Source organism: Phytophthora cinnamomi (genome assembly GCF_018691715.1).
Source record: "Phytophthora cinnamomi strain GKB4 chromosome Unknown Contig25, whole genome shotgun sequence".
Taxonomy (NCBI): Eukaryota; Oomycota; class Peronosporomycetes; order Peronosporales; family Peronosporaceae; genus Phytophthora; species Phytophthora cinnamomi.
Genome location: NW_027150958.1, coordinates 446,563 through 461,329, shown reverse-complemented (window position 1 = coordinate 461,329; position 14,767 = coordinate 446,563). Strand labels below are relative to the sequence as shown.

The 14,767-nt window shown below is 55.6% G+C and overlaps 1 protein-coding gene across 1 annotated transcript; it reads left to right on the top strand.

The window, feature by feature from the left end:
- Nucleotides 1-61: 61 nt before the first annotated feature.
- Nucleotides 62-1,252, top strand: IUM83_16905 (uncharacterized protein; the record flags this gene model as incomplete). Its single annotated transcript, XM_067941819.1, has 1 exon — nt 62-1,252. One exon carries the CDS (start codon nt 62-64, stop codon nt 1,250-1,252), a length of 1,191 nt encoding a protein of 396 aa, XP_067794321.1.
- Nucleotides 1,253-14,767: the final 13,515 nt, after the last annotated feature.

The following is a 14,767-nucleotide window of genomic DNA, read 5'->3' as shown; positions in this document are numbered from 1 at the left end:
TTCGTCCGCGCAGCTCATTCCGGAACTCGACACCTCAAGCTCAAGACCACCTCAGTCGCAGATGCGTCTCTCAAGTATCTTCCTCTACCTCGCTGCAGCCATGACCAGTGTCACGGCAGGCTCGACCCAACGGAGCGACAAGGCTCAGCCGATCCTGTTCGCAGCAACATGGACCACCGACCCTGCCCAAGGAATCTACACGTACAAGTTCAACACGACGGACGGGTCCCTGACGCAGTGGGCGATCACGCCATTCCTCATCGGGACCGGAGGAATCAACCCCACGTATCTGCAAGAATCGACCAACAAGCGGTACAACGGCAAGCGTCTGATCTACGGCCTCAACCGCGCCACGGGAGTCGGGTACGTGTCGGCGATGACGCTGAACGCCAACGGCAAACTGGACATCCTCAACACGCAGGAGATGCAGGGTGGGTCTCCAGCCCACGTCACGCTGAGCCCGAACGAGGACTTTGTCGCCGTGGCCAACTACGCCGGCAGTCTCTCGCTATTCCCGCTGCACGAGAACGGCACGGTCGCGCCAGAGACGTTCTACGAGGCGTTCCCGAACGGCAGTCATGTTGTCATGGACCAGCAGGCAACGGGCCACATTCACAGCACTCGTTGGCTCCCCAACTCGAACCACGTCGTCGCTGCTAACTTGGGCGGCGACACCCTGCTAGAGTACGAGCTTGACGCGAAGAAGCAGACGCTCAACAGCCTTGACACTGTCTACCGTCCACCTGGATCCGGACCGCGGCACTCGATTCTGAGCTCGAATGGAAACTTCCTGTACGTCACAAACGAGATCTCAAACGCTGTCGGAGTGTACAAGATCAACCACGAGGAGGCTTTGCTGGAGAGCCCAGCCGTGCAAAACATTTCGACGATCCCGTCCAACTTCACGAGCACGAGCACTGCGGCGGACATCCACCTGTCCAAGAACGGCAAGTTCGTGTACGTGTCGAACCGTGGACACAACTCGATCGTCATTTACGCGATCAACGAGGCGGAAGGCACGTTGACCCCTCTCGGATGGGAGAGCACGCGTGGAACGACGCCGCGCGGATTCACCATCTACGAAGACTGGCTCATCGTGGCGAACCAAAACTCGAATGATACTTACGTGTTCAAGGTGGACGAGCACACGGGACTGCTGTCGTACACAGGCAACTCGTACCAGATCCCAGGTGCGGTTTGCCTCTACGTATCCGAGTACGTCTTCACCAGCGGTGAGCCAAAGTCCTGCTAGTGCGTACTTAATTAAGTAGTTCTAAACATTTTCAACGAATTCAACCTCAGAAATTGTATTGTAAAATATAATTTCTGGTTTTGGAGCTATGGTGGCAATAATGCTTCATGCAAAGCTTCCGACACAGATCTTCTTTTCTACCATCTTCTCTACGCTCAACCTTCTACACTCGTACATGTTGATGGCATACTGGACGCCTACCAAAAATAGGGAAATCACCCAACATAGATGCAGCAGATATGACAGGACGTAACGAGACATTAATCTCGTGAGACGTAAAAATCGTCTAGCCATCTTAAAAGTTAATGTTGAAATTTGTATAGAATATGTAGACCATCACTCTGCAGATGTCGCTGCAATATATCATCGACATAACTCATTTCGTGCGCACCAGCTTCAACCTCCACTTTCGAAAAATCGCGGCCAAGTGACAAGTGCTCGGCAGCGCAGCGTGCAGCAACAAAGAAAACGTACTTAATACCTTGACTAGCGAGCAAGTCGAGTCTATTCTGACTTCTCTAACGTGTACAGCAACCATGGTTCATCTTGTCCACTCCGCCGTGCACTGGAGCTCGCACTGTATCGTCCCCCGGCGTCCAAGCGCCGGTGAAGAGCGCCAAGTCTTCTTCGCCCGCCAGCTCCACGGGGACCACGACGACGCCGTGGATTTCGCCGCAGCACGGTCTTCGCGTGCCGAGGGAGATGTCGAACCCTCCGCCGACGAAGCCTTCGAAGGCTGGTGCGGCAGCGTCCACGCTGACCACGACGGATCCTCTCCCGCCTGCAACACCGCCGACCATGTGGAACCCACGCAGTACGACTACGTCGTCTCCCGTCCTGCTCGAAGACCCGCCTGCTTCACGCCCACGATCTCCGTCGCCGGTCCTGCCTGAGCAGCCGCTGCTCGACGTTCACGAACTCCGTCTCCACCATTTCGACAGGCGCTTCGCGAGCGCCAGAGTTCGCGGAGGGAGCGTCGAGCGGTCGCCGCTCCATATCAACGTCGTCCTGGCCAGCGGCAAGAGGCCACGTTGCCGACGGTGTCCCCAATGCTGTCATGCGTGCAACCCGTGGGTCGCGTGTTCGTGTCAGGCTACGTGCTGCCCGACCTCATGCTGTTCACCGCCAGCAGCAAGGTCGCTTCGTTCCTGCGCGGTGGCATTTGTGGTGGCGCACCTTCGCGAGCAGTTTAACCCAACAGGGGTATTCTTTCCTGCGGTTCCTATTTTGGTTGGTGCGACTGTGTGGATCCGTGCCGAGTTGGGCGCTACCGCAACTCGCTCATGCAGCTATACTTGTAACGGGGTTACACGTACAAGTGGCTGCAAGCCACTTGTGAATTTAACAGATAGGTTATCTGTTAAAGGTTTTGGATACTTCCTCACATTGGTGTAAGACACAGCGATGGATACATTGAAGTGAACCACCACAGTGAGTGGTCCACACATACCCAAAGATCCTATTGGTAGAAAGCAGCATCTTTCTACCAATCAGAGTCATGCATATTAGCGGGGCTCTGACAGCCAGCCGCTGTCAACCCTTTCATAGATGATAAATAGTTTTTAGCAGACTTTAGAGGAAGATCAATTTACAAGCAATACAGTTCTCATTTTACCTTAAACTAGCTACTTGGAGTCTTGTCTAAGTTAACTTATATTTGTGTATTCAAATATAATTAACCTAAGTAATTACTAAGTACTTACGCTTCCTCATACACGTTGCGCAACGTGTAAGCTAAAGTAGTGAGTCAAGTTAGACCCACTACACCTGGTAGCACTTTGTAGTCCGTCCAACGACCGACTGCTTGACGTTCGTACGCGGTGTACGAACGCGGAGCCGAGAACCACATGAGCACGGAGGTGCCCATGGAGAGCTCTAATACGCCTGCAACGCATGTTGCACGCGCTGACTGCCCCCACCTGTCTGACCCAGAGTGGGAGGCCCTCCAACGACTGTCAACAGTCATTGGAGAAGCGGCGATAGCTACGATGCTGCGTACGCTATCGCCGACGGAGCAACATGGTGTTGCTCTGGGATTCATCATGAAGGAGCAGCGTGACGCTGCTTCCTCAGTGACGGCGTCGTCAGGGACGACACCGCGTGCTCAATCATTAAAGTTGAGCGTAAGCAATTACGTGGGAAGAGAGGGCGAGCCTCTCCTCCGATGGCTTGTCGAGCTCGACACAGCCTTAGCGGCTCGACGCATCGTCGACCCGCTGTCGAAGGTCGCGTTCGCCATGTCCTGCCTTGGCGGACGCGCAAGGAGTTGGGCGTATGGACGCCGACTCTCCGATCCTACGTGCTTCAGCACGTACGAAGTGTTCAAAGAGGAGCTCAAACAAGCGTTTGAGCCCCCGCAAAACGAGTTCCGGTCGAGGGCGGAGTTCCTCGACCTTCAGCAGGGTAAGCATGACGTCCATGGTTACGCGCAGCGTGCACGGTACTTGGTCTCGAACATCGTGACCAACCCGATTGACGAGGCGACCAAGGTCGTCACGTTCATGAAGGGGCTTAGAGATGGGCCTGTGAAGACCTATCTCTTCCGAGAGTACCCGAGTACTCTCGAAGCTGCGATTACTCTTGCCATGCAAGAAGAGTTTAGCCTGCGGCAGGATAAACTGCATATGAACGTGCCGAGGCCGCAACCGCGACCGGTAGCGAGGCCGGGAGGTCCAGAACCAATGGACCTCTCGAATGCAACAACTGCTGGTTATCAGCAACAGGGAGGTAACGTGCGATGCTTCCGTTGCGGAAGGATCGGTCACTTTGCACGAGAGTGCACAGCTCCCATGCCCCCTGGAGGTGGCCGTCGTGGCGATGCTAGGCATCGCCGCGGACCAACAAAAAACGCGAACATCCAGTAGGCGCGGGGCGCCCTACTGGTAGTGCAGTCGCGCGTGCCGACATCGGGCACGCGACACTGAGGACTGCAGCCCCCAGTGAGACCACCTCTCACTGCAAGAAACAAGATGACAGGCCGAACCTAGTCATCTTGAAGGTTTACTCGAAGAGAGCGAGTGACTCTCTTCGAGCTTTGGTAGATTCAGGCGCGTCGAACAACTTTGTTCGACTACGAAGCCTGTCGAGACTTGACTTCGAGGAGGTAGATACACCTCGAAGTCTTCTGGAGGTACGATTGGCAACAGGTGCCATCGTAAAAACCGAGAAGCGCGTCGTGAACGTGCGCTCCTCGTACAAACAACAAGTGTTTGTCGAACACTTTATCGTCCTGGACCTGGACGATAAGTTCGACGTAGTAATGGGCATGCCGTGGCTTGTACGGCATGATCCGGTGATAGACTGGAAGAAGCGCACGCTCGTGCGCTTCGGCCGCGACAGCGGAACAGAGAGCGATGGCCCTTTTACCGCAGCGCGTGCACCAGCACGTGCGCGCGGCTCACCAGTCGAGACAGCGCTTTATGCTGCTGTCCCGGAGTGCCCAAGAAGTGCGCGAGGGCGCGCACAAGTGAGACCAACGTCGGCAATGCTGCCGACGTCGGAAGAAAAAGATGTGTTGGTTCCGGGAACCAACACCCACGTTCAAGCGTGTAAGGGACAGTCCCTGACCCGAAGCGGTCAGGTCGACAACGACGCGTCGGCTCCGGGAGCCGACGCACCCTCGGTCATGAGGGGCTCCGCCAATGAATGGCGTCGAGGTGACGAAGGCGTGTCAACTCCGGGAGTTGACGCTGCAAACAGTGCGGACGGTTGCAAACGTACCGCACTGACGCAATTTGCATGCTGTCGTGCAGCCGCGCTGCACGACGAAGCGCCATGCGATCAAGCCGGGCTTGATATCGCGCGCCCGCAGACAGGGTCTGCCGGCGAAGGGACACGTTACCGTGCAGCCGGGCTGCACGATGGAAAATGCGGTCAAGCCGGGCTTGATACCGCGCGCCCGCGGACAGGGTCCGCCGGCGAACAACTGTCCATGGCCGGGCCTGGGTCAGAAGAACCACCGTACGGAGCTGGGCTCCGCACAACAAGAAGACGGCGCAAGCGGAAAACGCTGCGCAAGTCTCGGTCCGGGACCGAGACGCAACAAGAGCAGTCTGCTGGGCGGACTGTGGCGGTGACGCCGAATGTGAAGACGCTAAGCGTCTTGACGCGCACCGATACTGGATTTCAGTATCAGGAAAAGGAACTCGCTAATCCTCCGACGAGGGCGTCGGAGTTGACTTCGCTTCCAGCCATGAGCTGGAAGCGCTTCACGCGCGACTTGCACGATGGACGCATCGAGCAAGTCTGCGTTCTTTCGAACAGCGAAAGAACGGAGAGCGAGAGGGAAGAGCTGAGGCAGCTCCTCATGGGAAGTACCACTGAGAGTGAAGACACTCTCAGTGCGAAGACGAAGCGAGAGCGCTTCGAGGAACAAGGTTGGGACTCGCTGAAGTCGAGTCCCTATTACGAATTGTTGAGGGAGTACAAAGCCGTACTCCCGGAAGACATTCCTGCGGAGCTTCCGCAGGATAAGGGCATTCAGCACGAGATTGATCTCGTGCCGGGCACGAAGTACTGTGTCACGCGGTAGTGGCCACTGCCGCGAGAGTAAGTGAAAGCGATCGACGACTTCTTTGAAAGTCGTCGTAAAGCAGGACAAGTGCGGGAATCAAAGTCCCCGCACAGTGCTCCGACGTTCTGTGTCAAGAAGCCACAGGGCGGATGGCGCATCGTTCATGCCTACAACAAGCGACAGTACCGGCGCAGACGCCGATACCGCGAAAAGATGTTATCATCGATTCGATGGCCGGGAGCACCGTTTACAGTGCTCTCGACTTGCGAGATGGATTTTATCAAATCCTAATGCGTGAGAGCGATATCCCTCTCACGGCAGTGAGCACGCCAAGCGGCATGCTCTGGGAATGGCTAGTAATGCCACAGGGGCTCAAGAACGCCCCTGCGACTTTCAACAGGTGCGTGACGCACTTGTTGCGCTCGGTGCGCGACTTCGCACCGAGCTACTTCGACGATGTATTCATCCACAGCCGGGCTGTGGACGGAAGACTCGACGTAGAGATGCACAGGGTGCATCTCCGGAAGCTACTTGAGCTTATGAGAACACATAAGCTCTACGCGAACCTGAAGACGTGTATCTTCGGGGCGAGCGAGATACCCGTCCTCGGGTGTCTCGTAGGAAGATTGGTGTTCGCCCTGACCCGGAAAAGGTCAGAGTGATCAATGAATGGCCAACGCCTTCAAGTGTCAAGGAACTGAGGCAGTTCCTTGGCCACGTACTTGTGCAAGTACGTGGAGGACTATGCGGGCAAGATCCGCCCGCTGTCACAGCTTCTTAAGAAAGAAGCTGTGTGGAATTGGACACCCGATTGCCAAAAGGCATTCGATGCAGTCAAGCGGGGCTTGACTGAGGCGCCGATCTTGGCAGTGGCTGACCAAGATCGCCCATTTCACGTAGTGTGTGACGCATCCGATTTCGCGATCGGATGCGCGTTGATGCAGCACGATCACGAGGGCCGTGATCGTGTCGTCTACTACCAATCGCGTCAGCTGAAGCCAGCTGAGCGCAACTATCCGGTGCATGACAAGGAACTCCTTGCCATGAAGTATGCACTCGCAAAGTTCCGAGTGTATTTGCTTGGGAGTAGACCATTTGTGGTCTACACCGACCATGCTTCACTGCGTACCGCAGTGAAGTCGCCACATATCACAAAGAATGGCGAGATGGCTCTCATTCTTTGCGGAGTATAACTTCCGGGTCGAATACAAACCCGGAAGATTGAATGTGGTGGCCGACGCGTTATCACGTCGGCCGGACTACGCGGAAGCTGTTGACGTCAATGCCATTGACGCCATGCGATCGAGCAAACCCACATCATCTCTGTTGGATGATGTGAAGGCCGCGTACGCGCACGACGCGGACGCGAAGCTCTGCTGGCCTATGGCACAGCGCCTTCTGACAAGTCCCGTCAGAAGCTGCCCAAGCACCTTCGAGCGCGTGCACACCGCTTTCGTGTGCACGACGGACTACTGCTTTACAATGCAGTCGACGACAACACGGATCGCGTTGTCGTGCCAAATGACCATGACCTGCGACTCAGGATCATGTACGAGTATCATGATGCCCCGACTGCGGGACATCTCGGACGTGAGAAGACTTACGTCCTTCTCACGCGCGACTTCTACTGGCACCACCAGTATAGTGGGTGCGCAAGTACATCCGTGCTTGCGAGGTATGTCAACGTGTAAAGCCTGCGCCATTCGCGCAGGCTCCACTGTAATCACTACCGACTCCGTCGGAGTGTTGGAAGTCCATGTCTTTGGACTTCATCTTTGGTCTTCCCCGGATAGCGGAGGGAACACCGGTGTTGTGGTCTTTGTAGACCGCTTCAGCAAGATGGTACATCTTGTTGCGGTGCCAGCAGAGGTGACCGCGAAGCAGACGGCCCGTCTGCTCGTCGACATGGTGTTCAAACACCATGGCATGCCGTCCGACATCGTGTCGGACAGAGACCCGCGCTTCACAGCGCACCTGTGGCAAGAAGTGTTTACACTTCTTGGGAGCCAGCTTTCCATGTCGACTGCGGATCATCCGCAGACGGACGGTCAAACCGAGCGCGTGAATCGCGTGCTCGTCGATATGTTGAAGAGCTACGCTCACTCGTTCCAATACTGGAGCGAGTGTTTGTCGATGGCGGAGTTTGCCATCAACAACTCGGTGCATGCCTCGACCGGGCATACACCGTTCTACGTGGATGCCGCATGGCATCCACGTCTACCGAGTTTACTCGGAGTGATGGCTCCCACTTTAAGTGGGGGAGGATCTACGACTGTAATACAGCAGCCGCAGAAAACCGCTGACACTTGCACAGTGTCAGCTGCAACAATGGACAAACCACATGAGTCTGCGCAGGGCGCAGACTCCTCCACCAGCAAGGCCAACGACCACGGGTCTGCGCAGGGCGCAGACACCGCAAAGAACCACGCAGGGGTCGGGCCTCTAGCGGAGAGCGAGCTGAATGACTTCAGCTCGGATGCAATCAGTTTCATCACCAAAAGACAAGCCGTGATTCGGTTTGTCCAAGACACTATAGCAGCTTCTGTTGATCAACAGAAGCTGAACGCAGACAATGCGGGCAGAGGCAACACAAATGAATTTAAAGTTGGTTCATTAGTTTTGTTAGCTACACAAAACCTGCCTAGACATGCAGTTTCGGATTTCGGAGCAAGCAAGCTTGCTCCACACTTCACCGAGCCGTTCACTGTGTTGGCACGGCACGGCAACGCATACACGCTAGACATACCGTCTAGCATGCGCCTCCATCCGACCTTTTACGTCGGACGGCTGAAGCCATACCGGCAGCACGAGCCATCTAGCTCGGCTGACCCAAAGCCTCGGCAGGAGCCGAGGCAGAAGCGGAGGACTTGGCCTCGGCGACGAGCAACCTCTCCTCCAGCGCGCGGACGCGCTGGAGCAACCCCTTCATCTGGGTCCCCAGCTCGACCTGGATATTCGAGGCGGTCTGCGAGACCGCCGCGACTTGGGCCTTCTGGTTCGCCAGCTCCTGTTTCAGGGCGGCGAACTCAGCGCCCTGCAGACGCTCCACGACGGTCACCCGGTCGTGGAGAGGCGCATACTGATCAGCCCGGGGCTGATCATACCCGGGGCGTGTTCCCACCCCCGCCACCGCCGATCCGTGACGCCCGCGGCTCAACCCGCTGGATTGTTGAGCGGATTGTTGACCATAGTATCCCGAAAACGAACCCTCTAGGGGCTCGTTTTCGTATTCGTTGGAGAGGATTTCCTCCCCATCGCGATACATGGGAGCCGCGGAACGTCTTGCTGGAGGACGTTCCGGAAATGGTGAGGGCGTACGAAGAGCAGTACGCGCTGGCGCAGCGGAAGTAACACGATCGCTGCGATCATCGCTAGCGCCCGAACCCTCACGTGCTAAGAACTTAGCACGGAGCTCTTTGAGACTCTCGGGCACACGGAACGACGTGTACCCGTTCAGGTCGCGGTCGCTCAAGCGGACCGCGCCTGGAAAGCACTTCGTGCACTGAAAGCCCTCGGGCACAGCGCACGGCACATTTTGCCTCCTCCGCAGCAACGTGGAGTTGCTCCAACTTTCCACGCTTCGAGTACGTCTCGAAGCGATCACGCGCTTGCTTAATCCGATCACGGTAAGCACTCGGCTTCTTGTTGTTGTTCTCAACAAAAGCATTCCGACTTTAGACAAAGTGCCTGCCATTCGGGCACTTTGCGGCGAGAAGATGTCTTCTTGCTTTGGAACCATCGGAGCTCATGGAAGAGCCCGATGTAATAATCGCGCCTTTGATGCGTTTCCGCATCAAAGTGCAGCTCGGCAGCCACAGCGTCATCTTTGATGGCGCTGCATACGTATAACGGCACCTCATTCGGAGGTACTGAGTTCCCATACCGGTCCGAGATCTCGTACGCGGACGGCATCCACGGCTCGCGCGCTGCGGGTGCAGCGCGCGGAGAGCCTTGAGCTTTGACATCACGCGCTGCAGCAGCAGCGCGCGGAGTACTGAGAGCCCCAGCGGAAGCGAGTGGGGTATCGCTCTCAGTACGCGAACGCTTCGAACTCGAAGCGTCCGATTCGTCCCCTTCACGCGGGCGAACGTTCTTGGCGTGAGGGTCGAGCGATTCGCTCGACACTGAGTCTTTACGCTTTGAGGGCGAGTCCTCCTCGCCCTCCATGTCTTCATCGTCGTCGTCGAAGTCGACGACGTCGCCGTACTTCGCCTTCTGACGCTCGAAGTAGTCGTCGATGGAGAGATGACTCCCCACCGACTTTGCGGACTTCTTCTGAGGCGCGCTCATCGTTGAATGAGCGCGGGTTTCTTCTCCAAACGCGGAGAATTGACGAATGGTCAATTCCAAAAGATTGACGTGCGGGGACCCCGCGCGTCTAACCTTAAGGGGGGGATGGTGTAACGGGGTTACACGTACAAGTGGCTACAAGCCACTTGTGAATTTAACAGATAGGTTATCTGTTAAAGGTTTTGGATACTTCCTCACATTGGTGTAAGACACAGCGATGGATACATTGAAGTGAACCACCACAGTGAGTGGTCCACACATACCCAAAGATCCTATTGGTAGAAAGCAGCATCTTTCTACCAATCAGAGTCATGCATATTAGCGGGGCTCTGACAGCCAGCCGCTGTCAACCCTTTCATAGATGATAAACAGTTTTTAGCAGACTTTAGAGGAAGATCAATTTACAAGCAATACAGTTCTCATTTTACCTTAAACTAGCTACTTGGAGTCTTGTCTAAGTTAACTTATATTTGTGTATTCAAATATAATTAACCTAAGTAATTACTAAGTACTTACGCTTCCTCATACACGTTGCGCAACGTGTAAGCTAAAGTAGTGAGTCAAGTTAGACCCACTACAATACTGCAATATTAATTGCTGCCCGTACGGCGGCAACTGTGGCTACGGCCTGGTCGAGTCGTCGAAGGCCGCGTTGGCGAGGAACGCGGCGACCCGTGAATTGACCGTGGTGGCGCAGGAGTTCATTGATGCGGGTGAGGTACTGGGTGAGTACTTGGGCGAGATCGAACACGTTAGAGTCTCTTACGCGACTCGGCCGCGCAACGAGGGCTACCGCCTGATCATGACGCAACACCCCGAGAGGCCCAGTCACCCAGTCCGCGTTGCCATCAACGCTCGGCAGATGGGTGGCTTGATGCGCTTCGTCAACCACTCGTGGACGCCGGTGGCTCAGTTCCTGGAAGTGGCGAGTGGACGCCTGATGACAGTCGTGATTGCCGCGGCGCACGCCGTGTACGAGGGCGACGAGATCACCGTCGACCATGAGAGCCTCCGCCGAAAGTTCAAGATGATCTACGGAGCACGCAAACCCACCGGTGTGGCCGACATGCTGCCACACGTGAAACAAGAGAAGCTGCTAAAGCAGTCCATCGACGCCAAGGCCAGCGTGGTCGACATGGACGACGGCGCCGACGTTGACAATGAAGTCGAGGAGGAGGGTGAGGAGGAGGAGTATCAAGCCGATTTGTGCTTCGACTTCGAGGGCGACGAGGGGCTCGGTGACAACCCACGCGTGGGTGGCGACGTGGACACGAGCGAGAGAGCCTCCACCAGCGACTCCGTGCATTCTGGCAAGACGCAGACATCGGTCGGGGACTATGCCAACATGGCCAGCGGCGACTTCTCGGAGTTGCTGCTCTCGTCCGGTGTGTGCGAGGGGTTGGAGGCTTTCGCTACGCCGCGACCGTCTCCGCTGGCTGTACCGTTGACGCAGAGAAAGTTGCGATCTTCTACAACAAAGAACCGGTCAAGGCCCGAGTGCGGCTGGACCGGCAGTCTCTGCTGCGTCCACAGCAACCGCCGACGCTGCTAGTGCGACTAGTGGCTCCCAGCGAGCCTCCGCTGGCCGCCCGCAAGAGAAGAAACCACCGAAGGTGAAGCGCTACGCGACTTCCTCCAACAGGCTTGGAGGCATCAACTTGGCTGAGTTCCGCGAGACCGTGGGACGCAATCATGCTGCGGACGAAGACGAAGAGCTGGCGGAGGCTAGCTATGCTAACGCAAAGCGCGTGAAGGCTATGAGGGCGACCGCAGCGCTCTAGAAGCGCTTGTCTGACCAGGAGAGCAGCTCCAGCAACATGGCGGGAACCATGTTCGAAATGCTGCTCGTGATGCGCGAGGAAAACGAGCGCAAGACGGAACTTCGCCGCGCTGACGAAGATCAGCGTCTTCGTGATGACCTGGCGGCACGCGAGGCACGCTATCTAGCGACCAAGGCGGATGCAGAACAACGATGCCATCACGAGAAACGGGAGGCTGAGCGGCGGCGTCGTCAGGAGAAGCAGGAGGCGGAGGAGCGCGCCCGTCATGTCAAGGAAGACGCTCGTGCACGCACTCAAGAACTGTTGCTCATCCTGGGAGCTCTAACAAAGAAAGGAGAGCTGTGAATGCTCTAGCGTGGTGAAGAGAACAGCGCGGAAGATACAAAGAGGGAGGAAGTGCATTTAGTAGCGTAACATCTCAAACAGCCCTTAGCAATGACGATCACAGCAACACAGTCCATTTACATAGCTTCGAGTGCGAATCCTGATCTGTATTAGTTAGTAGCTGTGCCGATACATCCAGCGGTAGCGATGCTGTGCGAAAACGAAGGCAATCAACTACGAAACTTTGAATTCGACCATCTTTACGCCAACGCAATCATAGAGCTTCAAACACGCCTTGCTTCGGCAACTCCATCACGCCCGCGAACGTGGTCTTGGTCTCGGAGATGCCGACCGTGCGAACGCTGTAGTTCGCCATCCTGAATAGGTTGTTGAGGCGCATGCCTCGTAGGTCCGGGTCGTAGGGCAGCGGCAGATTCAGGCGGCTGTACATTTTCTGGACGCTGCCCACTCCCCACTCGGCAGCCTGCCGAATGGAGGTGATCGCATTGTGCAGTGTGCGTGGGGAACTGCGAAGACAATGCTCAATTCGATCGATGTCTCCGTCCTTCAAGGGGGTCAAGATCCTCCCCGTCATGCCGTAGAACATGGAACTGCAGAGTACGACACTAAATTCATGAGCTCATCGGGGCACAACTGGGGGTCCGTCAGCTTGTTGCGGAACTCCAAGGACGTGTCCGAGTCGTTCCACGACCCCGGACAGTTGTGCTTCGACCAAATGATGCAGCCGTCGGCCACAATACAAATCGTACCGGTCACGAAGACCGAGTGCAACCAGCCATTGTACATGGCGTTTTAAAGGTCGGTGTTACAGGGCTGCTGGACATGTACAGTACCCATGTCACATCCGTCTAAAGTTAGTTGAGATAGTCTAAAAGCAGCTAATATCATTCACATGTACAGTACACGCGCACGTACGTTTTTACTGTCGATAAATCCGAACGTGTGGGCCAGCAAAGGTTCGCGTTTGTTGACCATGTGTACAAGCTCCTCCTGACGCGAGGGCGAGGGCCAGGAGATGCATGCAGGTGCGTAACCAGTCACCGCTAGCGACAGCGCTTCTTCGGCCTTGCGCAGCGTTCGTGATAGAGTGCTTGGCGGCACCCCGAACGTGATGCACAGCATGCTCTGTTCCATAGAGTCCACGTAGAAACTTAGTACGAGCCCCAGTACTTGGTGTAGGTAGCGCGGCTTTGGGGGCCGGTCCCGTGACGACGACGACGGAGGCGGGAGGTCGTAGAAGCTAGCGAACCTACCCAGCAACTGATGATATGCACCCCTATATACATGTACATGGAGGCGGTGTTAGCGTAGGAATAGAGTCATAGATGCTAGTTGCAGCTTACCTGGTTAGACTTGTTGCATTCAGAAAATTCAAGTCGGAGCCGTGCTTGTAGAGAGTCATCCATGCGGACTCGCACGGTGCATCGAGGCACCGAGCCGTCAGGTAGTGACGTGCGCGCATGGCGATGCGCCATTCCTCCTCCTCCAGCATCAGCTGGTGGACGTCGCGTCGAGCGTCGCACACGCGCGTGTTGTGCGTCCTAAACGCCTCGCACACGAGCAGGAGCATGCCGTCGTCTTCCTCGAACATCGCGCTCGCAGGAAGCTCGCAGGAGGGATCTCGAAGGGAAATAGCGACCTTCAAGCCAAACTCCAAGCCGAACTGGATAAATTTGGCTGTAGTAGAGTCCCGTTCGAACTGCCCTATGTAGTGCACACTGAATCGATATCTTTCTAATATGAGACCTATAGAGATTGGTCATTAAGATATTTGTGGTGGATAGAATTTGGGATATGTTGACATACTTGGTGATATGTTCTGTCATATCTGCTGCATCTATGTCGGGTGATTTCCCTATTTTTGGTAGACGTCCACTGCCCTCCTCAGTCCTAATTAATCGCTGAGATCCATTACTCCAACAGAGAACATGTGGTACGACGCTCACATTAGGCGGCCACAGGAAGCGACACTATTATCGTTGAGGCCGTGGATGTTTTATTTGGTGAACTTGGGAGTAACGATGTCAGCTAAGGTGTGCAACATGAGTTTCGGTCTAAATAGCGAGCTCTATTAGATCATTATAGCTGGCATGTGACGCGGAACTAAATATTTCCAAGTGCGTCGATCGTGCGTGTGTACTACCCGGGCAGAGCAAGTTTCCATTCGATTCCGAGTTTGCAGACACAAAGCGTGGTGATGGGGGCACTTGCAAGCGATAATTCCAAGTCGAGTTTCCGCTAGCAATTCACTGATGGCTCGTTCGTGGACATGGGCATGCTCGACGATGCGGCAAGCATCGTACCTCTGCAGACGCTATCATGCCGGGCCTGTGCTCGTCCCCCGCTTGCCGTTGTTGCCTCGCCTGCGGGTCCGCGGAGGCTCGCGCGGCGGCGAGCAGCCGAAGTTCGAAGTTCACTAGTGCATGGGCCGAAATGTACTACCCAGAGACGTTAGTACTAACAGAAACATAGTAGAAAAACTTTCGATATTAGTACTAACTAAATTACTAAAAATCGTACTAAATTTCAGGATGAAGTTCAAGGTCAATATCTTCAAAGGACGCGCGCGATGGGCGACAAACGGGT